At 41.8% G+C, this 27944-nt stretch overlaps 1 protein-coding gene across 1 annotated transcript in view; it reads left to right on the forward strand.

The window, feature by feature from the left end:
* The window catches only part of LOC126474672 (sialin-like), a 64861-nt gene that overhangs the window by 17790 nt on the left and 19127 nt on the right, over positions 1 to 27944 (forward strand). The window contains exons 4-5 of the mRNA XM_050102151.1: positions 5624 to 5776; positions 24905 to 25234. Of these exons, the coding sequence (XP_049958108.1) occupies positions 5624 to 5776; positions 24905 to 25234 (483 nt within the window). The remainder of the gene's footprint in view (positions 1 to 5623; positions 5777 to 24904; positions 25235 to 27944) is intronic.

The following is a 27944-nucleotide window of genomic DNA, read 5'->3' on the forward strand; positions in this document are numbered from 1 at the left end:
CTACTGCAGGGGTTGGACAAAATTATGAAATAAACTACGTTAAATACATGCTTGAACATAAATACAGATGCTATTCAAGTCTGCACTTTGCCCTGTTGAACGGTGAATTTACTTTCAAAACTTTTTCTTAAGAATTTGCTTGATTTACTAGCGATTCATCAAGAACATTAACACATTTAATCACACTATGTGAGCGTGGAAGTAGTTCCAGTGGGAAACTGATGAAAACAAATCAAATTTCTTTCAACAAATTAAAATTTTATTCCTAAAAGCCTATTTTTTTAAACAGATTTAAAATTATAATCAGAAAGCACCCTCTAAATATCAAGTTACAATTCATTCAGAGGCAGAAAGAAGAAATTTTGACTGTATGTGGTTTCGGGCTGAGAACCTTGCGGCTCCATTTTGACACGGCCGTTGTCACGACCGCTCACAACAACCTCTGAAAGACTACACTGGTGCAAATCTGCAATACACCAGATTACTTTAAACTAAAAATTTTAACAACTCACACAAGCACATAAACTATGCACCCCGTAGGAGGGATGGAAATGGTACAAAACACTAACATTAAAATCTTACGGTGGTAGGGTGGCAACTTCATATACTAAAATGACCATTTAAATATAAACCCGTGAAATGCAGTCTTACAGAAAATATACAAGGTTGACCACACATGGTCTACATTACACATATATCGCCTCTCAAGATGATAGGCAAAATAAAAACATATTTCAGGAATTGGGCCGTTACACTTCAAGCAAAAATTCGTTAACACCGGATCCGACAAGCATGACAGAGGCAGCTATTAACGTACGGCAGACCGACAGAAAGACAGACAGACACCAACTGCCTAACAAATGCGGACGAGAGACAGACGAGCAAGCTGGGGACGAGAGACTGATCCAGACTCACCAACTGGCGAGCTCATAGCGCCCCTGAAACGCACGTGAACAGGCAACCTTTCCCATTTCCCACAAGAGGGAGACACCAAAGCTGCGATTGCCACAGCAGCGCCACCGCCAGAAACGGAGGCCGACTGCTTCACGCTTCGCGCTGCGGCGCGCTCTTCAAAACAGAAATTTTTACCACGGCTCACCTGTCATATATGACACCTGCGCAATATCCTCAATACACTACAAGTGTCAGTTGTGGTCAGAACAGTATTCAGTAGTCGTGAGGGCATTATATCGGAGCTAAGTGAATTCCAATGTGGGTAAACTGCTGGTGTTCCCTTGGTGGGTGCTTCCGTAAGCAAGGTTGCCAAGGTGTTTGGTGGTGGTCCAAGAAGCACCCTATCGAAGACATACACCGCATGCAGGGAAAGCAGAAAAATATCATCTGCTAAAACATGGCCGGAAGTGTGTTACGAGTGATCGTGGCTTATGTCAAGTGGAGAGGATTGTGACGAGAAGTAGAAAACTGACAGCTGCAAAAGTACTAGAGAACTGAATATCGCTCTCGCGAACCCTGTCAGCACTAAGACGACGGCAGCTCCATAAACTCGGAACTGCAGGCCGAGATGGAATTCCAAAACCTCTCACCAGTGTGTAAATACCCTCAGTGGAAAACATGCGGTGCTAAGCCACAAAACCGGGACTGTGGAGCAACGGAAGGGAAGAATGTCATTTGGTCGGATGAGTGTTGATTCACACTGTTTACTACTTTTGGCCGAATTTACAGCCCAGGAGTGAAAGAATGTGGTAGAGGCTCGGTGCTGATTGAGGGAGCCATATCGTGGTATTCCATGGGCCCCGTGGTTACTCTGCGAGGTCGCATTACTTTCAAGGATTTAGCTGATGAGATCCATTCCATGATAAAATGTTTATTTCCCAATGGTGGTGGTGTGTTCCAACTTGACAGGGCCCCTGTGATACAGCTCGCCTCATCCAGGACTAATTTTTTTAGCACAAGTATCAACTGTCGCATCTCCCCTGGGCACCACAACCACCAGTTCTCAATACTATTGAGCCTTTGTGGTCTACTTTGGAAAGAAGGGTGCGTGATCGCTATTCACCTCCATTGTCGTTATCTGAGCTTGCCACTATTTTGCAAGAAAATGATATAAGATTCCCCTGAAAACCCTACAGGAACTGTATTTATCCAATATGAAACGACTGGAAACTGTTTTGAAGTCCAGTGGTTTAGTCATGGTAATTAATTGGGTTCGTGGAGTCTTCGTATCTTTATTAACGCCCTGTATGTTGCCCCTATGTATTACGCAAGTTTGTCGCTATTCCCATTTCTGCCACAAATTACTTTCGTCTTTCTTTGGTATACTGTCAATATTCTGTACTCATCAGACTCTATAAACCTTTCAAAAACCCCCTTAATTCCTTCTCACATTCACTGAGAAAAGAAAGGTCATAAGCGTGCCTAATTATTGATGTCGTTTCATTTGGAATTTCAATCCGACACCTGAATGTTTCTTTTATTTCCATCATTCCTTCTTCGATGTGTAAATTCAACAGCAGGTCCAAAATGGTTCAAATGGCTCTGAGCACTGTGGGACTTAACTTCTGAGGTCATCAGTCCTCTAGAACATAGAACTACTTAAACCTAACTAATACAAGAACATCACACATATCCATGCTCGAGGCAGGATTCGAACTTGCGACCGTAGCGGTCGCGCGGTTCCAGACTGTAGCGCCTAGAACTGTTCAGCCACCCCGGCCGGCACAACAGCAGGAATGAAGTACTATTTTCCCTGTCGTATACTCTTTGTAATCAGTGCACTTCGTTCTTGGTCTCTCACTCCTATTGTTGCCACTTCGTTCTTGCACGATTTGTACACTGAAACGCCAAAGAAACTGGCCATGCGTATTCAAATATAGAGATATTTATACAGCCAGAATATGGCGCTGCGGTCGGCAATGCCCATATAAGACAAAAAGTGTCTGACGCAGTTGTTAGATCGGTTACTGCTGCTACAATGGCAGGTTATCAAGATTTAAGTGACTTTGAACGTGGTGTTACAGTCAGCGCTCGAGCGATGGGATATAGCATCTCCGAGGTAACGATGAAGTGGGCATTTTCCCGTACGACCATTTCACGGATGTACCGCGAATATCAGTATTCCGGTAAAACATCAAATCACCGACATCGCTGTGGCTGGAAAAAACTGCTGCAGGAACGGTATCAACGACGACTGAAGAGAATCTTTCAACGTGACAGAAGCGCAACCCTTCCAGAGAACTGGAAATAACCAACAATAATACCATACTGAATATATCAGGTATTTACAGTAGTTATTTCAAATAAGGAGACAAAAGTAATTGGGAAAACAATAGGTCCATTTCTGTGCTAAGCGCTGGGTATAAAATATATTCTAAAGTAGAGAACAGCACTAATTTTTGAAAATATTATGTTAGAAGAGCAAACAGGCTTTAGAAAAGACAGATCGTGCATAGACATGGCGTTAGCCAGAAGCCAAATCTTTGAGAACACAAAGACGTATTTTTGGCTCTGAGCACTATGCGACTTAACTTCTGAGGTCATCAGTCGCCTAGAATTTAGAACTAATTAACTAACTAACCTAAGGACATCACACACATCCATGCCCGAGGCAGGATTCGAACCTGCGACCGTAGCGGTCGCTCGGTTCCAGACTGCTGCGCCTAGAACCGCACGGCCACTCTGGCCGGCAGAACACAAAGAGTTCAATAGAATGATACATCTACTCTTTCTAGACTATGGGAAAGCTTTCCATAAAGTTAACAGAGAAAAGCTTTTGTGAGTTACCTCTGCAAGTAGAAAGCATGTACCAAGAATCAGAAAGCGAAATTGCAGGAAATCGAAAATCCTTGACGAGGACAAATTTGAGAGTAAGACAAAGATGCAGTCTCTCTCCGATTCTTCTTAACATTTATACTGACGACATGCTGAGGCAATGGATAAGTAAAATTAAGCTTTTATGCTTATGAATTCAACAAAAGGAACTTCTGTGTGAAACTACCCTTTACTGATGATAAAATCGTGATTACTGACAGCGAGTGCATATCCTAAAATTCGGGAGGACGACGGTTTAATCCCGCGTCTGGCCATCCTGATTTAGGTTTTCCGTGGTTTCCCTAAATCGCTCCAGGCAAATGCTGGGATGGTTCCTTTGAAAGGGCACGGCCGACTTCCTTCCCCGTCCTTCCCTAATCCGATGAGACCGATGACATCGCAGTTTGGTCTCTTCCCCCCAAACAACCCAACCAAGCACATCCTAAAGTGCTGCTCATATTTTATCCACAACAGTTAAGTTACATAATCTGCTAGTGTCTTCAAATAAAACAAAAGTATGACTTTCAGAGGGCGGGAGCAATCCCAGCAGAATATCAGAAAATAATCATAAATTAGGAAGAGTAAATTCACTCCAGTTCTTAACTACTTTATGACAGAAATGAACGTACAAAGGGAAGTACTAACATTTAATTATATTAATGTTCAATATGCAGCACCCTCAGCATTAAAGTAAGAAAGGAAAATCTACTCAAGTTCTGTATAACGAAGTTGGTACCAACTGTGACATATGGAAGTCACTAGTGAAATGTGACAAAAAGAAATGAAAAAGAATACACTCATCGGAGATGCGATTCCTAAGAAGAGTAGGTGGGTACACAACCCGACTGGAGGAGGAATGCTGACATCAGAGAAGAACTAGCACTGAAAATCTTCAATGAGCAGATCAATGAATACAGGAACAGCTGGAAGGACAATGTTACAAGAATGGAAGACGACAGAATACCAAAATTAATAAAGAAATATTACCCAGTGGGCAAAAGATCTTTAGGAAGACCGAGGGCGTAACAGGCAAATGCCGAAGACATGCAGAAAGAAAAAGAAGAGTTTTATTTAGAATTTAGCGGTGAGTAGGGTCGGCTCCGGGAGCTAGGTAGTTTTGAATAGAGGTCAAAGAACCTACCCCTAGAACACAATGACAAACAGTAAATTCTCCCTCCTTCGCAAGCATCGGCAATTCACGTCTCGTCACCTCCGTAATGCCCAGCCTCGAATGCAACTGTCACATTGCTTTAATGCACGTAAAGTTGATTAGGAACGTTGTTTGTCGTATAAGTCGGTTCTGGCTTTGTTAGTTGGTACTGATTTGGTCTCGCTTTACTTACAGTCGTACCGTAAACGCTCTATGGAATTTTAGGCCATCAACTTAGAATCCATTTTATCAGTCTTCGTTGAAGGGTGGCAACGAATTTAAGGTCCCTACCTCCAGAGTGCAACACCCAAAGAATTCAACAAAGCAACAACCAATCACCAGTCCAGTCAGACCAGCGCCTCTAGCGGTATAGCATAAAGAAAATAAAAAATTGTGAATCCAAAAGGCATTTTTCCTTTTAGTGCAATACTGTCTTATTTGTTGCATATGTACCGAAGTAAGATTTTCATTGTGTTTGATTGTGACTGCTCTGTAATGATGATAATTATGTGATTACTTTCCGAATACTTCCATAATTTCACTATTACGCGCCAGTTCAAGGATAAGGCCTAAGAGACAGGGCCATAATTTCTCTCTTGACTGTCGTTTCACTTCTCGTCTGTTTTGGCAATCTGTGCACTAGCCCTCGGACAATATAGAGTAGTCAGCAGTTGTAACCTGTGCACTACGTTTCTGATGTTGCAGCAAAAACTGCCTGTGCCGTGGAGGAGCCTGCTGTCGACGCCAGCTATCTGGGCCCTGGTCGTCTACCTCATGGCCTCGGACATTACTCTGTACCTGCTACTGTCTTCGCTGCCGCTCTACATTGCCGACATCTTGCACTTTGACGTGGAAAGTGTAAGTGTAGAAAAACTTTTGCGTACCAATGTTACCAGCGGAAACAAATCCTTATGACACATACAGCGACACTTGTTCGTGTAGCTTCGCTTGGTGACTGGTTCATTTTTGCGATGAAGACATTAAATTTATTTTGTTACATCACTAACGAGGTTAGGGTCACTCGTTTGAATCTCATTGCTGAGGGAAAAGGAGAAAAGTTCTCCACTTGACAGCGACATTTCTCGACGTAGTCTCCTTATCAATCAATCTACACCGTCCAAAGATATTTCAATGAGTAGATTCAAGGAGACGTTACGTCACTACACAAGGAACCTGTAACTGAGCTCCCTCAAACAATTTTGTAACCTGTGCACTACGTTCGCAGCTCAACACGAGATAGGGTTTGCAGATCTAGAGACAAATGTCATCAAAATAATCATTATTCTGCAATATATCCTCTTTGGGCAAGTGAGCGTCTCATTTAGCGAGGGAACAGGTGGTATGAACGAAGTGTAAATATGACTTTACAGTAAAAGTGTTATCCAGAATTACAGCCACTGCGGCGACAACAGCCGTTATAAAATGCATTAAATTTATTAGCAATTGCGAAATTCGACAACCATCGGCTGTAGAATGGAATGACGACAATGAAAATTTCTGCCGGACCGCACTGGAGTCCGTATATACCGCTTATCGCGAGAGGTCGCCTTTAGCATTTGGCTATCCGCGAGTGACTCACGGCCATAGTCGTCAACATAGGCACTGCAAAATCGTATTTATCCGCCAACACCATGCAAGCACTTGCAGAAAATGTCTCGCCTGTACGGGAATAGACGTAATGGATGTATGAATACAGGTTGCAGACACAGGGTTGAGGGCATTTGGAAGTTTGAGTCTGTCTACGAGTCGTACAGGGATAGCTAAATGGTAAGGCGATCGCTCGTGATAAGCGGGAAACCTGGGTTCGAGTCCCGGTCTAACATAAATTTGCATTATACTCATTCCAATCTACAGATGATGGTTGTCCATACTTGCAGTTGTGAATAGTTTAACGTAAGTGTAACTATAGTCATTAACAAATAAACGAACCAGTAGGACGAAGAATCCTCACTGCCTTATCGGACACGAGAAGTTACCAGGACGCTGTGGGAGAGAAGCGGTTTGGAGAGTCCACTGCTGTGGAACACTTTGCTGCTGGACGTTATTTGAGGCACTCCATCTACTGGTGGGAGGTCGCTCAAGACTTTGAGCGTAAGCAGTGCCGATCAGTCGCGGTAAAAATCTGGCCCAGTCTGTCTCCGCCGCACCCTCTGTGTAAACAACGACCAGCTGCCCAGTAATGGGGACTCACAATGTCAACTGAAGATCGGCGCATTCCGTGAGATTCCCGTGCGTAGTACAAGAGCTGGGTAATGCGTCAGGGACAAACTCACCCTCCAATGTTCTCGAGGCATATTACTTAAGTATTGCGTTTGTAACATGACTAGCACTCACGAGATCGGAGGTGGTTTCATTTGGTTTGAGTATGGCAGCCCGTCGGTGGGCCTCTGTTTTGAGGTTTGACTGATGGCGAAGGAGGCCTGATGGCTAGGCCAGGTAGTGGCCGCTCAGCCCACACCGTCCAGACGTGACGTCACACGAGCAGATACGACTCGCACGAAGACTAGACAGTTTTGTAAACGTTTACGTGCTTCATAGATCATAAAACTTACGGCGTGTTGAGATACATCAGTTTCGAGAGCAGAGCAAGAGATTTAGTTGACACTTGGACTACCCAAATGACATGCGTAATTTGTCATAGAGTCGGAAAGGTATCTGTAACGGACTTTTCCCTAAATATTTAATAAAAATTGGAAGTACTTAACTATAAGAGAGGTCGACTCATCAGATTAAAGCCCTCATCGAGACGCATTGAATGAGTGATCTACATATTTTCTTTCATTTTTAAATGGAGAGTAAGAGGGTGTTTAACAAAGTGATGGTAAAACTGAGCTTAATTAATGAACCGAGACAGATTCACGATCAGCGTGCCCATGTGTGTTGATGAAAGTAAACATGTTTCTCATACAACATTTAGATTGTAAGTTTTATATGTTTAATTACATATTTCAGTTATTTAAGCACACTTTTTCGTACTTTCGCCCGTGATTTAAACGTCGTTACGAAATTTGAACTGCAGAAGTGCAAAGAGCAGGTCATTCCCTTCAAGACAGGTGTGTCATTCAAGTGTGTACTGTAATGATTAGAGGCATGGTAAGAAATGATCAATTCTTTTGAACTCTACAATCATTCGAATTAGATTTGTGGGCGAACTACTTGATGTATTATTAAGTAAATATATCACATCAGTTAGGTTTTCATCGCGCTTCTAACGACGCACGTAACCTTAAGACTGAACTTCCGCACAAAAAGGTGTAATCTGGACTAGTGGTTACTCTAACATTAATTCATGGAATTAACGGGATCTGGGGAAACCCACTTATAAGTGGGGACTTCCGTATTGTCACTTCCATAATGGATCGGACACAGTTGAAGACGCAGGTTCTGTGTTGGTCTGGGCGTTGATTTTGCCGCAGGCTTTTATGAACTGTGGAGTTTTTTCGGGACGTTAGGCACTACACTTAGAATTACTTTCGTGGCGCTTCACTTTGGGCTCTGAAAATTTCACAGCGGTCACTTACAATTATTTTGTCTCAGGTTAGGTGGAACTGGTGATTTTCGTATGTAGAACAGAGTCGGAATAAGAGTAATATCCTACTGAGTTGGACTCTTAACTCAGACTCTTTAGTGTGGTTTCTAGCAGTACTTGACACATAGAATTATTATGTCGAGTGTCGTATGGGCAATCATTTACTGTGATTAGAAATGATCTGAATACCTAACGTTTTGGTCTGTGAACACATGCTTTATTACTGGTTTTATTTTAAATTTATAGTGAGTTTCTAATAACGATATCGGGACTCACGCTACTTTAGATCTATCAATTGAAGACATATTTAAAGTCTGAAAACGAGTCGGTGATCGTATTTTGGCACTTTATTTTACAGATCTTTCTTAATCACACAAACTTTCACACTTCACTACTACGGTTTCGGCTACTACCATGTTCAGATCTGTTTTGTTTGTGACAGATCTGAAAATGGGAGCAGCCGAGACCGGTAATAGTGAAATGTGAAAGTTTATGTGATCAATACGGACCAGTAAAATAAAACTTTAGATCCAATTAGCAACAGTGAATAGATTAACCATAAGTCTGATATATCATTTCTGAAAAAGTTTAATAAACTGTTAATTCTCAACTTTAAACTCGTACTTGGCGAATATAATTTTGCATGCAGCACTTATCAGCAATATATTACTTATTCTGATTGTGCATCTGGGACAATTGATTATTTTTATTCAGAAAGCAACAGATATGGTAACAGCATCCATCATAAGGATGAGCAAAAGATATTATAATTCATAAAACTTTTGATCAGTAACTACATAAACACAACTAAAACGAAGTGCAACTCCACGTATTACGATCTGTCCATGCTAATCATTGTGGATTTCTGTCATTACTACTTGAGTCTCTATACATATCCATAGGTAGTAGTGCTAGCATTTCAGCACTCATAAATGAGTTTGCGATGCGTAAGTTGGAAACAATCGAAGAAAACAAGAATTCCGTTATACAGGTAGGAACTGGTGCTTACGTATTGAGGAAAAATATAAGCAAACGAGTCATCCAAGGCATATGGAAAACAATGTACTTGACTTTTGATGGTTAACTGTGTTGTTACAGTCTGCCAAAATAAAGACTGCAACAGAACCGAACTTCTCAACATGACGAATGTGAGAAGGACAAATATTTCCTTTTCCCCTTCATTCTCATGCTTAAATTATTTAAAAAATGCGCTGAGACAGATTCGATTAAACTTAAAATGTGCCATTTAATTTCTCAGCCAACTTTCCTCCAATGAACCATCATATGTTCAGTTCGAAATGAAGTTTGACTTTGGTGAAATCAAGGTTTGCAGAATTTTGTCAGGACCAAAAATCATCTGAATGATGGCAGATTTTGTTGTAAGGAAACCGTCCACCACACGGCGAATTTAAAGAGGTCGTGGCGAGTCGCCTACCAGGTAGCTACTCCTCCTTTCCAGCAGGAAGTGTTTACCTAGGCCATGGAAACGCTTTCACACAACCCCCCTAGTTCCAAGGTACGCTGACAATTGGTGGATCTGTGCAATGTTCTAGTGCCAAAGGAGAAACACAGAACGAAGTGCCACAAGTGGGGTAGTACTGTGTGGATCCTGCCTTCTAACACTGAAACGCCCGACATCTCTCCCATAAGAGTCCACCTGCCAATGTTTTGTTTATCTGGAAGTAATAAATAACGCCAAAGGAACTGACCCTGAGATGATAATTAATACAATGAGCATATTTTTACTGTATCTTTAATCATAACGTGTGATGGAGGTTGCAAATTTTTCAGAATAAGTTCTGTAACGGGATGACTGCGATCAGTTTAGCTACAGACTAGAATGAAACAAATTTTATGGAAATAAATGCAGTTATAAAATAGTTAGTTACATTTTTGCAATTGATGCACCAAATATTTTCACCTAATGTTCAATGCAAATGCTGCGCGCAAGTGCAGTTTTCACGTTTAATACATGTAATATTATTTCTAAAGCTTGGTTGTACAATATACCCACAGCTATAAAAACAAGGTACTCAAAGTGACTTTAATAGCAGTTGTACGACTATACACAGTAGCTTGCCAGTGTGGGCTGACAAACTACAGATTCGAACTTGGTACATTCCATTTTTCCCATTGACATAGTAACTTGGTGAACAGAAGCATTGTCTAGATTTTTCTTTTACGATCTAATTATGTTGTCGCATCCTTTATCTTGTCGTCTGATTGATCCAAAACACTTACGTAGTATTGGTCAGCTACTGGTCTCCCCCCTCCCCCCCCCCCCCGCCCCCGCCCCCTATAATATAATAAATACACTCCTGGAAATTGAAATAAGAACACCGTGAATTCATTGTCCCAGGAAGGGGAAACTTTATTGACACATTCCTGGGGTCAGATACATCACATGATCACACTGACAGAACCACAGGCACATAGACACAGGCAACAGAGCATGCACAATGTCGGCACTAGTACAGTGTATATCCACCTTTCGCAGCAATGCAGGCTGCTATTCTCCCATGGAGACGAACGTAGAGATGCTGGATGTAGTCCTGTGGAACGGCTTGCCATGCCATTTCCACCTGGCGCCTCAGTTGGACCAGCGTTCGTGCTGGACGTGCGGACCGCGTGAGACGACGCTTCATCCAGTCCCAAACATGCTCAATGGGGGACAGATCCGGAGATCTTGCTGGCCAGGGTAGTTGACTTACACCTTCTAGAGCACGTTGGGTGGCACGGGATACATGCGGACGTGCATTGTCCTGTTGGAGCAGCAAGTTCCCTTGCCGGTCTATGAATGGTAGAACGATGGGTTCGATACCGGTTTGGATGTACCGTGCACTATTCAGTGTCCCCTCGACGATCACCAGTGGTGTACGGCCAGTGTAGAAAATCGCACCCCACACCATGATGCCGGGTGTTAGCCCTGTGTGCCTCGGTCGTATGCAGTCCTGATTGTGGCGCTCACCTGCACGGCGCCAAACACGCATACGACCATCATTGGGACCAAGGCAGAAGCGACTCTCATCGCTGAAGACGACACGTCTCCATTCGTCCCTCCATTCACGCCTGTCGCGACACCACTGGAGGCGGGCTGCACGATGTTGGGGCGTGAGCGGAAGACGGCCTAACGGTGTGCGGGACCGTAGCCCAGCTTCATGGAGACGGTTGCGAATGGTCCTCGCCGATACCCCAGGAGCAACAGTGTCCCTAATTTGCTGGGAAGTGGCGGTGCGGTCCCCTACGGCACTGCGTAGGATCCTACGGTCTTGGCGTGCATCCGTGCGTCGCTGCGGTCCGGTCCCAGGTCGACGGGCACGTGCACCTTCCGCAGACCACTGGCGACAACATCGATGTACTGTGAAGACCTCACGCCCCACGTGTTGAGCAATTCGGCGGTACGTCCACCCGGCCTCCCGCATGCCCACTATATGCCCTCGCTCAAAGTCCGTCAACTGCACATACGGTTCACGTCCACGCTGTCGCGGCATGCTACCAGTGTTAAAGACTGCGATGGAGCTCCGTATGCCACGGCAAACTGGCTGACACTGACGGCGGCGGTGCACAAATGCTGCGCAGCTAGCGCCATTCGACGGCCAACACCGCGGTTCCTGGTGTGTCCGCTGTGCCGTGCGTGTGATCATTGCTTGTACAGCCTTCTCGCAGTGTCCGGAGCAAGTATGGTGGGTCTGACACACCAGTGTCAATGTGTTCTTTTTTCCATTTCCAGGAGTGTATAAAGAATATCTTTTGCAATCAAGATGATGAAAGTAAAATGATCCTGGCGATTAAGCTACGCCACTTTCCTCAGTGGCTGCAACAACATGACGTTTCGAACTTTGCCGAGATTCCATTCAGGATTCTTCAAATGATTTTAGGGATTAGGTGGATGAACGCTATTTCCGCGTTAGGTAATGGATCCCAGATCTCACCCAAAATAACAAATCGTAGCGTAAAATCAATTTATTTTTGAAAAGTATCCATACATCGTAGAAATCTTCGTTTCTGCATTTGCGGAAACGATGTCCATCCTCGTCCATCCTCGCTTAATGGTGTACATATGACGTCCGCTGTTTCATTCATCCTCATCATAAATCATTCAGTTCTATATAGGACATTTTCTCGATATTTTCGTCGTTTTCAAGAGAAATATGGACACATTACTATTAAATTTTTCGTTTCTGAAAATAAAATAATCCCGTGATCAGGCCTAGAGGACCATGCGATTTTTACCGGCCTCTGTATCATACTGACATCATTTACAGATGAAGGTCTAACGTGCCACTCTCGAAGCTGTTGTCAGCTTTCCAGACTGCTGCTTCTCATTCAAGTATCCCTTCAGTTGGGCTCACGAGAATAAATGCACCCCATTCCAGTCACCTCACCTACGAAACAATCACTGGCAACACCGGGAGCTCAACCTCGGACCTCCGCACGGCAGACTTTCTGACCGCTCAGTTTCTTTCCTTTTTTTGTATCTGTCGAAAATAGCGTTCTTACGTAATTAAAAGAAATTTGTATGAATATTCGTTGTATATAATATGCGTCAAAGAAAGAAATTTGTCACAGCATTGTATTTCTTACTACGCATTCGAACGAAAACGTACTTTGAAAAACCGTTTAAACGAACTTTTTCATTTGTCAAGTCGACACTTGGCTCACTTTACAACACAAATAAAATTTTTGGGAACAGGGCCATTCCTCTACTAAGAAAAATAATATTTTCCTAGCCCTTGTTTTTGGAGAAAGGAAGAACTGCAGGGTGTCCTTGACGATCCGCTATCATTTCAGTAAAATGTTGACTTGGAAACAGATTTAGAGCATCATGGTTTGCTGTAAAACATTTATCAGCTCTCAAAGCTATTTTCAGAATTTCAATGTGCGTCCTATTCGCCACTCGTAGAACATCAAGGCGATATTGAGTTCTGCCCAAGAAGGGGTCGCTGCTGAAGTATCATTTCTGATTGCTTCATTGACTAGTGCCGAACGGAACCAATGTCAACCATTGTTGCTGTGTACATGTAATCCTTGAAGTAACCCCACAAAGCAAAGTGTAATGGAGTCGCATCGGGAGAGGGCGGGGGCCATGTGATAAAATCATCACGACCCATCCATCTCTCAGGAAATGTGTCATTCAGTACATCCCGCAGTACGAGGCCGCCATCACACCCGAAGATGATAGACGGCTGCAGCTCTTCAATCAGCGGTAGCAGCAACTGTTCGAGCATATCCAGGTAAACATTTCCCGTTACGGTTTCTCTGTGAAGAACAGTGAGCCCATCACCGTATCGTGCATTACCCCGCACCTAACATTAAAATTCGGGATATCACAGTTGTATTCAAGCTCGCTGTCTGAGTTTTAGGAGCCGAAAATTGTAATGTCCTTCTCCCACCATTTCCATACATTCCAAATCAAATCTGCAGGAAAGCTGAAACGGGAAAAAAGAGCATTGAGAGTTGTAAACGTTTCACAATAAACCAAGACTGTCCATCTGTAACAGTTTCCAAGTTATTATCTTTTGAAATGACAGCAAGATTCTTAGGACATCCTGTATTGCTCTGGTGTGTATGTCTGTTTAGCTGTCAGTAGAAATTGAACATCAGATGGAGTAAGAAAAAGGTTAGGGCACGAAATATTTCGTAGTGTTTTTACATGGACCATCGCGGATTCGCCTCAGATGACTGAGGGAAACTGAGGGAAACCTAAATTAGGAAATCCAATTGGGGATTTGAATTCTTTTGTGGAGAACCCATATCCATTGTGCTTACTACTGTCCATCATTGTTCAGATAAAGTTAGCGTGACATGCCACATAGGGTCTCAAATTTGCGAATGCGATATACACTCGTATAATGAAAAATTTTGACCTACTTGCTTCGATATGCTTTTCATAAGTTACTTCTGTCCAGTTGACAGGTCTAAAATTTATTTTCGCCTTTAAGAAACATTTAATATGAGCAAATGCTAAATATGAAGATACTTGTACTAGAAAAACTGTTTCCCAAAGAGCCGTTTTTACTGTTTCACGCAATGGACAGTGACTGGTTTCTGAACGTAAGGTTCCATTATCATGTGATTTCCACAGTCTTTAATGCAAAAGAATATGTTACAGTCTTTTTCATAGGAGTATAACTTTTTATAGATACTTTAAACCTGACTGCTTGCATTTGATAATGGAGTTATATTTTCTGAAGCTTTTTTACTCTAGAAGTCGAATTAACAAAGATAACAGTTTGGAAAAAAATATGCTATACATCCAAGTTTATACGGCAGCGGACCCACAACATTTCGTTGAAAAAACTAAAGCAAATGTTGACTAATTTACTAACTCCTTATGTAAAACAGTGTCTTCGGTGTCACAGAAAGAAACTGTATCCAGAAAGAAACTGCTCACAACAATCACAATGTACGATTGTTAAAGAAGTTTAATTTAAGTATTTTTATGTCAAACAGTTTTTATAATTTTTATTGATTTACGATGCATTTCGACCTCTGGTAGCTCGTCTTTACACACAGAAGGGAAGGCCTCGGACACGGTCAACCGATTCGGCTCATATTTGGCAGGTCGCTTGCGTACAACCTAAAGTGAAAGACTAATATATTTTGGCGCAATAACCCCGTTTTTGAGAAAAGTGCCCCTAAAGTTCATGACGGCATTTGAACCAGAACTGACGGATAATTGAAAACAGATTTTTTTCATCAACGTAGATAGGGTCCGCAAAAGCGTATTTTCCTAAAACTGGTAAATAGAAACTTTTTCGACTGCCGCTCATGAACCGGTAAGGTATGCGTTGTTAAACGAAAGCGCAGTTGGAGTAGGGACAAAGGCATCTGGCAGGGAACCAGAGAACCTGTGTTGTATTCGCAGTTGTAGTCCGCAGTTTTTTTTCCGCATCGAAACTGGTAGAACTAGGAGGATTAATTAGATAAGTTGGTAAGTAAGGTATAACGTCCTAGCATTGTAAGGAATTTGTAAGCCTCGTTGTAAGAAAACGAAGGATTGCTGCGAAGGCGAGCATTAGACGCACTTTTTCGCATAAGGAAAAACTGACCTTTGTCGCAGTTGGTTAACCAACTCGTTAAAAAAATGTGCAACAAAAAGCCTGTTGGAGACTTAGTTCTCGGCCAACTAGTCCTTTGTCAAAAGTAGACAACATACACACAAGCATACACTTACGCAAACGCAGCACACAATCACATGACCACAATCTTTGGCAGTTAAGAGTTAGCCTATCAGTCTGGCTCTAGCTGCCAGAGACTGTGGTCATATGTGTGTGTGTGAGTTCCATTTGCGTGAGTGTCTGCATGTGTGTGTATGTTATCTACTTTCGACAGAGACCGTGTTGGCCGAAAACTAACTCTCGAACAGTCTTTTTGTTGTGCCTTTCTGCATCTTCGCTATATGGTGAGTAGCAACTATCCTTTTCATGATATTGGTACATTCCATTCTGGATTTTCCGTCGTTAAAAAATGTGTACGTTACCAGTTCAAAACCTGAGAAATTGACAAACACAATTTAGAAAACGTATCTTGAGGACATTTTAAAACCATGCGTTGCTTATAACAATTTTTGTCCGATACTGAATTCTTGGCGTGAACAAACCTAACACCGCCATGTGCTTATAGATGACGAGGGCCAACCGACGCACAGTCAAAGTAATACCGTCAAACAGCGCACTTGTGTGCCAGCCAGCTATGTGATGTTTATTTTTATCGACAAGTTAAAAACTTTTTTCAAGGATTCAAAATTGCGGATGCAATAACAATCCACAGCATAATTTATGATCGCCGGCCGCGGTGGTCTCGCGGTTCTAGGCGCGCAGTCCGGAACCGTGCGACTGCTACGGTCGCAGGTTCGAATCCTGCCTCGGGCATGGATGTGTGTGATGTCCTTAGGTTAGTTAGGTTTAAGAAGTTCTAAGTTCTAGGGCACTGATGACCACAGCTGTTAAGTCCCATAGTGCTCAGAGCCATTTGAACCATTTGAACGATAATTTATGATCAGCTTACAGCAACGACTTTTCGGGCAATGTTATCGTATGAGTTGTATGCTTCGAAAATTAATTTCCGAAAAAGAGATATTTTAAAATTAAATCACATTTGTTTTCCTCCGAATCTTCGAAAGGAATGATGTACATGCGCGTAGATTGCGTTCCTTAAAAAAAAATGGTTCAGATGGCTCTGACCACTATGGGACTTAACATCTGAGGTCATCATTCCCCTAGAATTTAGGACTAGTTAAACCTAACTAACCTAAGGACATCACACACATCCACGCCTGATGCAGGTTTCGAACCTGCGACCGTAGCAGTCGCGCAGTTGCGGACTGAAGCGGCTAGAACCGCTCTGCCACCGGCCTGCGTTCCTTAGATATTCTTGGTACCGACAGTATATTTGCATTTAATGCTTACGAAGCAAGTAGGCCTACCATCCATCTAGTTATTCGAAGGAAAATGAGGACATGTAACAGAGTGAGAGACAGTAGCGGTCGCGCGGTTCCAGACTGAAGCGCCTATAACCGCTCGGCCACACCGGCCGGCCAAATCATTTAACACATTTATTTGCCTACCTTATTATTATTCCCCATTATTTTACTTACCTCTTTAACCATCCTGTTCCTATCAATTTCGAAATGGAAAAAATACAAATAAAAAAACTGTAGAATAAAACCGACAACCGAACACAGGTTTCCGCTCAGCAGCCAGATAACTTTGTCGCTACGCCATCGGCTCTTTTGTTTAACACCTGTTAGCTTATGGATACGTAAGCGGCAGCCGAAAGAGTTTCTTTCGTCTACTTCTGTGAAATTAGACGTTTGCGGACGCATTATATGTGGTTGAAAAGTTCTCAGTTTTCAATTATCTATTATTATCCATCAATCGCGTCAATTCTGAGTCGATTGCCTGTCAAAGCTAGCGGTTGTTGAGCCAAAATATCTTGGAGTCCTTCGTTTTAGTTAATGCAGATGCAACCTGCCAAATATGAGCCGAATCTGTTGGCAGTAGCTAAGGGCTTCCCCTTGTTAGTTTTAATTAATGATGTAGAGTATAGGCAGCACAAATAAACAGATGTGACAACAATTGTTACTAATCCATCTAGTTGTTTATGCTCTCTAGAGTATTGCAAAAATGATCGAAGTACCTGTATTTTACACAGAATGGTATCCTGTCTTCTGTTCCTCAAATCACCGGCACAGTTGGCAATTTGCTGTTTGGATGGTTGGTCGACTTCATTTACCGGAAGGGATATGTGTCAAAAATTAGTGGCTTCCGTATTATAAACGGAATAGGTAAGTTTACGCATTGTATCTATTTCTTGTGTTTAGACCCTCTTTGCAAGAGTTTTTACCTAGTGTGCTAGTTAGTGAGTGAAAGCAGAAAATGACACGTTATATTAAAAAAGGCGTTAATAATAATTATTTTAGTCATTATTTCACTATCCAGAATGATCTCTGGGTCTGTTCAACAATTTCTAGATTTCCAACGGCCGGCCGGAGTGGACGAGCGGTTCTAGGCGCTACAGTCAGGAACCGCGCGACCGCTACGGTCGCATGTTCGAATCCTGCCTCGGGCATGGTGTGTGCGATGTCCTTAGGTTAGTTAGGTTTTAGTAGTTCTAAGTTCTAGGGGACTGATGAACTCAGAAGTTATGTCCCATTGTGCTCAGAGCCATTTGACCCATTTCAGCTAGATTTCCAATTGGATTTTCGGTAACCGATTGGGGAGCACACTATCTATTGATTTGTTTATTTAATATGACTGCAAGTATAGCTTGAGAGAGTATTCGAAACCAAATTATTGACCAACTCATTAGGAATGCACACTGTCCACTGTGAAAAATCTCCAACTCTCTGCTTGAGCAAGGTGTAATTTATAACTAAGTATAAGTGCCAAATGGAAACATTGTTGTGATCTCTCTACTTTACAACTGAAAGGAAACAGCCCTCGGTCACTATTTTTAACGAATTAGCCGGGTTTCAACACTGGTAGGAGTGTCTTCCTCAGAATTTAAATCAAAGAATGGTCTATAACATGCTCACAGAATTATGACTAAAAACGTATGATACAGAGTATAAGTACGGAATCATCGTGAAAGACCAGCAGTACTTATATGTCATTTATAAAATAATAATTATGCCAAAAGGGCATTAGTCATAAAGATATTTAAGATAAAAAAACTGCGATGACGAGCAGCCCCTAGTGGCCCTTAGTGGCTCGCCATCATCATTTAAATTCTGAGGAAGATACTCCTAGCAGTGTTGAAACCCAGTTAATTTGTTAAAAATAGTGACCGAGGGTTGTTTTCTTTCAGTTGTAACTATTCACTGTCTCTGAACGTGCAGCCACGTACAAAATTTTGTCTCTCTACTTTGCTTTTATCCCCTTCCATGTCATATCCATCTCTTGCCCCTTGGCAATGTTTTAAAGAGAAGTCATAGTGACATTACTAAATGCGACGTTCTCCAAATACGTGATACTGACATTGTTTTCTTTGAGATCCTATAAAAGACCTCAAAAACATATCCGCAAACATGTAATATCGAGCACGAATGCAGACAGTCGTGAAACTGAACTCTTGAAGACACAGTAACCATCAGACAGAGCGACCATGAGTCAGTTTCACACTCATTAAAAGTCCCAACACTCTGTGCTCAGTACAAACCTTGGTTATTCCACCAAACAAGTAGAACCTAACTTTCACAAAGGCCAGTACAATCGCTAAAGTCCAGTTAATGAATAGTTCACACTTCATGTGCACGCGGCTTGCAAAAAGGATTGTATGCTACTACACAACTCCATCTACCTCAAATTCCTGGAATAGTTCAGAGCCAAAAACCATCTTAGAGATGTCCTTGATTAGGTAAAAAGAGGAACCTCCAAAGGAACCTGTTTTATACTGAAACTTCCTGGCAGATTAAAACTGTGTGCCCGACCGAGACTCGAGCTCGGGACCTTTGCCTTTCGCGGGCAAGTGCAAGTTTGGAAGGTAGGAGACGAGATACTGGCAGAACTAAAGCTGTGAGTACCGGGCGTGAGTCGTGCTTCGGTAGCTCAGATGGTAGAGCACTTGCCCGCGAAAGGCAAAGGTCCCGAGTTGGAGTCTCGGTCGGGCGCACAGTTTTAATCTGCCAGGAAGTTTCATATCAGCGCACACTCCGCTGCAGAGTGAAAATCTCATTCTGTTTTATACTGTCTGTGCTTGGGCATCCCACTCACAATTAGTTTTCTTACCCATCAATGTACACAAATCTGGCATAGCCAGAACAGTCAGATTCAAACTATTATAAAAACAGTTCGATCCCAAAATTCGATGAAGCTGCTTCTTTGTCATAATGGGAAAAATTTCTAATTACAGGTGAAATCTTTCATGCAGTCACAAAGTTTCACAATAATTTAGTTGTCCCTGTCTGAGCTATAACTTCTCCAAATTTACTGTTACATCAAACTGTTTGTAGACACTCAACAACATATCCAGAACTTTTTATTATATTTCCCCCCATTCTCTTCTACCATTCACACTTCATCAATGTATGTTGTCAATGTCTTTCTGAGATATGACAGAAGAGTGGTCTTAAGACCTCCAGTAAATGCAGCTGGAATGATTTTCAACCCAATGGGTAACTTGCAAAACTAATAGTAACAGCCATATTATATGAATGCTATGAACATTCAACATGGAGGATGCAGTTAAATTTTCCAGTAGCAGTATAGGTCAATTGAAGATAGAACCTTAGTATCCTGAAATTTATTCAGTAACTCATCTCGCATCAATGGTCATGTTTCTGGCACAACAATTGTATTAATGTGCTTGGAATCCAACATCAACCCAAAACTATTTGCCTTCTTTGGCACAACTAACAATGGACTATTATATGAGATGACATAAGATTCAGTTACCCCTTACTACAACATTTTCTCAGTTTCTGCTGCAGCTCTCTCTTTGTAGATTACTGGTGTTCGAAACTGTCTGACAAAGAATCTCTTTTGTTCCTTAAATTTGAACTGGTATAAAAATCCCTTAATAGCATCAGGGTGTTCAGAAAACACTGAAGAATGATGATGCAGTACCTCAAACATATTTCGTTTTACTTCCATATCTACCTCCTAAATACAGTCATCCCAGTTCATACTGTCTTATTCAGTACTAACATATCTTTGGCAATCTAGTAATAGAACTGCATTGTCTATACTCGTATTTACAACAGACCTCGATTCAAAAGACCATGTAGCCCCTGTGAGTACTTTAAGACAGTCATTTGAGCTCTTCTCCCTAATCACACACTCAAAAACACTTAACTTCAGTGTAGTGCATTACACTTCAACAACACTTCACTATGACCCAAGTCCATCATATCTTGGCATGTAGACAAAAAATCAACTGCCAATATAACATCAGTAGCCAGTCTAGGCACAACCACAAAATCTGCGTGATACTTCTTACTGTGAGACGAAAATCCATCACTCTTCACTTCAGCACTCCTTCCATGGATTGCCCCTTCACCCTGTTCCTCCATAAACGAAGAGTAGGCCATGAACTAACACCATTACATCTCTGAAACGCCACCTCACTCATCATGGACCCCTGGCTACCCATACCAAAAATGAAACATATGATACTTGCATAAATATCTATTTGGATCATTGGACTCACTATAGAATTTGCACGCTCTCTTAAAGGAAAACCTCCCGCACATCTTAAAATTTCATACATTCACCATATTCACAGCACCCAATTAGTTGCAGAATGCATTTGTCACTCGTGTGGTGATGGGCTCACAGCCCACACATTATTCCATGGCTCAAATGATCACACCTACACAATGCATAGGCCTGAATCTCTATCATTCCCATGACCATTTCTGTAATTAGTTTAAAGTCTGGCATTGCTATTACTATTGCATCTCCTATAATCACTTTACACATTGCAATCTGATCTGTTGTCCTGATGCCTCCACCTGTCATTGCAATACCTGTCCCAATGTGAATCATATCACTGATGATGGTAATTTCTATTTTGTTGCGTCCTAGGATCAGCATAAACGATTATTGTTCCCATCATGGCTATTATCCCCACTGTTATTCTCCAATTCCTGTTACAAACTCTGAAAACCCTCCAAGTCATCTTTCATATAACCAGCAAAAATATTTGAGTGTAAATGTGAAGGAAGTTTCATAAGACAAATACAGATGAATTAAGCTGGGGCGCAAGAATTATATAGGAATCGATTTTCTTTAACAATGTGTATTCAAAGGATTTTACAAGACCACTAAATCCAGAACTGCTAAAATTTTGCGTATACAGAATTGTATATTTGACCCTATCCTGGGCTGCCTCAGACCAATATCCAGACAAGAGTAAGTACCTAAACTCTTCATATGATGCACAGGTTATAATCACTGTACACATATGTACAGCAGTTCATGTTTCAAGTATCCACACACAAATTCAATCTTGTGACCAAAAGGCCAAATAGGTTGGAGTGAAAAATCGAATTGATTCAGTCAAGGATGAGTGTTGTTGGTCGAATTTCTAACAAAACTGAAACTATTTGACAGTTAAAAATGATTATGATCAGAACTAGACATGTCTTCACCATGTACAGTGTCTCTATGAAAATCACTACAACCAGAATGAGTTTTTCTCCACTCATAATGAAACAAAGGAACTGGCTCATCTTCATGCCTTGAGTATTCCTCATCAATAGGTACATGGCCCTTACTATGCTGTGGACCTTCAACATCTTTAGCCATCTTCTCTCTTCAACATGTAAATCTCTCGTTCAACTTTTGTTCTTATTCCCTTCCTCTCCTATTAATTTCCATTTGATCTTTTTAAAATCTTAACAGTGACCTTACTTTCTCTGACCCACCAATCCCGATAGGGAACAACACTACACTTCAGCTCAGCATTTGCCACTAAATGAACATCTGAAGAACGTAGCTCATCAACCTGCTATACTACTTTGTTGGACTATTGTTGTAGAACGCTTTTATTCTTCAAAATTATTTTCTAAACCTTCAAAAATTGTCGCATCACTTAAAATCTGTTCTTGAATTTGTGTAACAACTTGCTGATCAGGTTCTCTCTCAAATCTATTTGAAAACTCTGTTGTATTCCTCTCATATTCTTGTGTTAAAATTTGAAAATTATTTTGCAAATGTTTAGTTCATTCATCAATAACCAACTGAAACTGACTCTTAGCTTCTTCCTTAGTAATAAGTTTACCTTCACTATTAGAAATTCTTTTATCAAACTCCATATGTAACTCTTCCTTTAATTGTGTGGGCAACTCAGTAAGTTACCCTGCACCTCTTCGCTAATGTTTTCGACCTATTCTCTTTATCTGTCAGTAATCTCCTTGTGTTCCACAGCACTACTTTCCATTTTCACTAATAAAACCTTATCCAATTCGCTATTATTAATCTTGCTGCTGGCTTCTGACTTTATGAATTGTACTTCATTAATCTCTAGTTTTTTTATCTATTCTTTCAAATAGCTTTTCATTAATCTGTAGTATGTTATCAGGCTTTTTAAACTGCTTCTCAGTAGCCTCCAGTTTTCTATTGAATCCTCTTGCAATTACTCTGTTTTCATCCCTCTTGGCCAATAGTTACTCCAAAACAGACTGAGCAAATATTAGTTTTGTAACTGACCTAACACTTGCTGTTCAACCTGAACAGGACAAAGTGTAGAAGCAGAAGAAGGATCTGCTGATGCACCACAGCTATTAACACATTCAAGTTGCTGAAGAGCATCACAAATGTGTTCATTCTCACGTGACAACACTCCCTAAACTGGTTATTAGCACCACCAAAAAAGGAAATAAGCAACAATCTTGAAGTCACCCCACAAATCTCAGTCAAAAAAGATTCATTTTCAATATACAGAAAAAGTACATTTCGTATGGTGTTAGACACACTATGCTTGTTCCTGTGTATTCTTGTGTATTCCTGAGCATTTTAATCAGTTAATAAATATGTGATATTGAAAATTAGTATAGGTTATCGCTTTACAACTGAACACTCACAGTCAAAGTTTTTTTTGCAGGAGTGTTCTGACTCTCATCTGGAAATATGCACAGTCTACTTTTACAATGTCCATTTCTATATTAGTAATCACATAGTCTCTTGGTATACACAGAATTGTACCCTCTATATTTCACTCATTCACGCATTCAGTTCTTGTACAGTTTTAAGTCCACTATGTATTATACTCTGTATTTCCTTTTCGATTTAGGAAAAATCAGGTAATGGTTATTTTGATCAGGTACATCAGTCACATTTCAGCGTCCTAAGTGTATATAATAAAACTTATAAATTTCAGTAGTAATTTCTTATCATTTTTCATGTTACTTAAGCAACACCAGTTCTCCTACTGTATCTTACTTAGTTTTCACTTTTTCTGTGCCTTTTCTGACAGGTTTGCTGTTGTATATGGTATTTGCTAACCATTGATTTTCTATTAATGAGACATAACTGTTGGAAGGGAATTTGACCTTCTCCTGAATAACATTAGGCTCTTTTATTCCTTCCATAATTTGAGTAGTGTACATCCTGTACTTTTGAGCCCAAGATTAATATACTTTTAATGTCTTCCCTAATTGCTATGCTTATCAAGGCAAAAGTCTGACAAAATCTCCCTATCTCCCTCTTGTGTAGCATTCTGCATGTAAGTGGCCATGTACTTTAATTCGACTTCCTGAATCTGCATACTAGCTTCCGATTTCTTGGAAATAAATTCTGACCCATTATCAGATAATATAGCTTTAGTTTTACCTATTTTTACAAAATAATACTATATCACTTTATCACACAGAGCTTTATCTTTGCCTTTTCTCATGAAGTATAATTTAATGAATTTAGAAAACAGTTCAAGGGCTACTAGAATATAATGCAAACCTCTTGGTGTTCTTGATGATCGGCCAAACAAATCTAATGCTACTAGTTGTAATACTTCATTGGGTACATGAACCACATGGGACCTCTACTTTTTAATTGGTTACTTCAGATTTCTGACACAGATCACAGGTATTTAATCGTTCATATACTCTTCTAGATGTTTTATTAAAATCACATAGTACTGACACTTGTTTTGGCAAAGAAAAGAAAAAGAAATACTTTGCGTTTTGTAGAAAATGGAATTTTTAAAACCCAGACTGAATATTAGGACAGTCTTTCCAGTGTGTTGGCAATGTTCAGCACAGGCATGAATCTTTTTACGTTGAAGAGTAATGTTTTCATGCTGAGGAATTTGTAATAGTTGAAATTGGACTTGCAACTACACAGCCAGCCTTATTTCAATAATGTGAAGATTCACAATTGATATCAGTAAGAAGTGGTGGATGAAGTAACTACGAAGGGACTGTCTGCAGTGTACATTTAAGTAGCTGCACTTGCAGCCAGTACAGGTGTACTGCAACTGAGTTTGCACTGGATGCTGTGTCCTATGACTGGCAGAAGAGCGGAGCCGGCTACAGCGCCCTCTTGCACGCAGGTCTGCTGGTTCCCGCGGTGGCGCTGGTGGTGGTGGCGCTGGTGGGCTGCGACTCGGCCGCCATCGTGGCGTCGCTGGCGTTCGGCGGCTTCTGCATGGCCGCGCACTGCTCCGCCTTCTACATGAACATGCAGGCCATAGCGCCCAACTTCGCCGGCACTCTCGTTGGCTTCGTCAACACCTTCGCATCATTGTCACTTATGTCGTCGGAGCTGTCACCAATGAAAATGTACGTCGTATCATATCACTTGTGGCAAGTAGAAGCAGCTTCACACCTGGTCCACACTGTGGAAGTGATTAAAAAAAGATACCACTTTGAATCTCAGAGCAGCTTAAGGGATGTAGAATCGAGCATTATTTGCCAAATTGCCATAATTCGAAAATTTAACAGTGTGGTGCTATGACATACGGCCGGGATAGTGGGGTGCCACTCCATATCCGCATCCAGTGACGCCTGTGGGCTGAGGATGATACGGCGACCGGTCGGTACCGTTGGGCCTTCATGGCCTGTTCGGATGAAGTTTAGTAGTTTAGTGGTGCTATGGCTGTGACACAGCAGCCCCCAACGAGGAACGCACGAAAATGTTATACTGTAGAATTCAGTTATTGTAAGCATATGCTTCTGTGGCCATTGTCACTAGAGATGGGTCGTTCGCGAACTAACGGGTCCAAAGGAACAGTTCACCAAGATGAACAGAAGGGACGAGGAACGAATTCTAAGGAACGGTCTTTCATAGTTCAGTTCGGTCGCTGATTTCTACTTATAGTTCCCAGGAACGGGAAACGGCGTCTCGTTCCCGCAACGGCACGTCGGCCGGTCTCGTTCCAGCCTCGGCTCCGTTCCAGACTGTCTCGGTCTCGGTCGCGGCTTTCTGCTTACAGTCCCCGGGAACGGGAAACGGTCGGCCTCGTTCCCGCAACGGCACGTCGGCCGGTCTCGTTCCTGGCTCGGTCCCTTTCCCGTCTGTCTCGGTCTCGGTCTCGCTCGGCCGGACTCGGCCTTCTTCGCGTGGCCACTCGGCGCAGTTCCACAGCCTTCTGCTCGTAGTTCAGTATCGAGTTGTTGTTCGTTTCGTTGGCTGCGCACGTCCTTTCTAGATCAGTTTCAAACCTTTTTTGAACTCTGAACTTCTGGTTCTTTTCGTATTCTATTCAGCGTCAATGACCGGTAATTAAAATATATTTTACAATTACATGAATTACATAAAAATTACGTGGTATGTAATAGATACATTTTTTCGGGTAACAAAACAGCATATCAGCTTACTTCACTATTTCGATAAATAGCAGAAGAAATACTTGTAAAAAGGCAAGATTTTTTTTGTTATTACACACGCAAAGGAAGTCAGCACGGCACAGAACAGTGGCCATTTTTCGTCTTTTTTTGATCCAAGGTAAAAGGGCATGTTCATTGTTATGTATGGCAGACCGACTTACAACCGAATGAAGCCCGCGCTCCATAATCGAGTGTCTGGTGTCACATTCTGTAAAGAGAATATGATTACTTCTACAATATTATTTCAGTGGTACAGGGTGGCGCACGAAAAATCGGCCCCGAGTACTAGACTCTAATTGTCACCCACCAGTCATCATCTATCGCTTGTAGGTTGTTGTTTACATTAGCTTTTTTGTTATTTCTTCTCTGCCTAATTATTACATGTTTATCTATTGTGATTGTAGCGGTCAACAAATCGTGCGTAACTGGCGAGCAGTCTGTACTCGGGGCCGGTTTTTCGTGCGCCACCTTATATTATTTCACTGCGATCAGCCACATAACGCTACAGCTGGCTTAACGAGAGGTTTTGCAGAATCACGAAAATTACAAGTGTGTGAGAATTCTGTTATGAATAAAAATTCTGTACTCCAGGGGGGAGGCAAGTGCCCCCTCTTGGCGCCTTCCATCTCAGTCACCTGTGCTACTAATTTTTCATAAGAACCATATAACAAGTACAAATGAACGGTGAACGAGTAAAAATGAACGGTTCCCAAAAAAGAGCGATCACCAGTGAACTAGTTCCCAAGGATGAAAGAGTTGGTCCATCTCTAACTGTCACAGTAAATAAAATTCTTCTGAATTTATGACCATGTGTGTACGACGGCTGACGTTTCGGGCACTATGGCAAGTCGCCTTCCTCAGGGCGTTTCCTCTCTCTCTTTTTTATTTTTTGCTAACTGCTGAGTGAGAACAGTTTGGTTGTTGTATACTGGCGGAATATGCAACTGAAAGGCTACATGCTGCTGGAATTTACGAAATCGGATGCGAGTGTGGACTAGTTTATGCAGGCGAGACGGGGTGACCCATTAGCACATGTGTATCTGAACATGAAAGATTTATCCAACTATAACAGCACATCAAGTCAGCACTGAAGAATACTAGGATGAGAGCGGCAAACAGATAGAATTTCGAGAAGCCTGTGCACTGGCGAAACAGCCTCTTATGTTCAGGAGGAAGATTAGAGAGGCGATAGAAATAGCCAAGCGATCAGTCGGCATGAATAGAGAGCACACGTACCGCCGACTTCCAGCGTCTTGGCTGTCGGCAGTAACAGCACTATGGAAGGGCAGCTCACAAGATGCAACACACACAGGCACGAGTGAGACCACAGCGGCCATAAGTGTGAAGAGTACTGGCATACTCCAACCGGCACTATGCAGCAAGTAAACACCACTACGTCACAACGACTGCCAGTTTCCCATTAGCTTTTTTCCACCAGTGGCAAACAATAAGGCAAACACTAATCAAGAACGTCTGTTTCCACCAATGAAAAGAGATAATGAAAACACCAATAAAGGGCGTTTAACACCCCTCCTCCTCACATTCAAAGGCCTATCAGAGTTCGATAACAGCCTCTTCCGCCAGTACTATGATAAACGTATGTTTGTTAAGATTCATTGTCTCCCAACACCAATGTAAAGGTCGCTACTGGGAAGGGAACCAACATGTAACCGTCAGTGGATATACAGTGGCTATACATGAGTACCTCCAGAGTTTCAGAAGATGAA

Source organism: Schistocerca serialis, chromosome 4 (assembly GCF_023864345.2).
Source record: "Schistocerca serialis cubense isolate TAMUIC-IGC-003099 chromosome 4, iqSchSeri2.2, whole genome shotgun sequence".
NCBI classification, from domain to species: Eukaryota; Metazoa; Arthropoda; class Insecta; order Orthoptera; family Acrididae; genus Schistocerca; species Schistocerca serialis.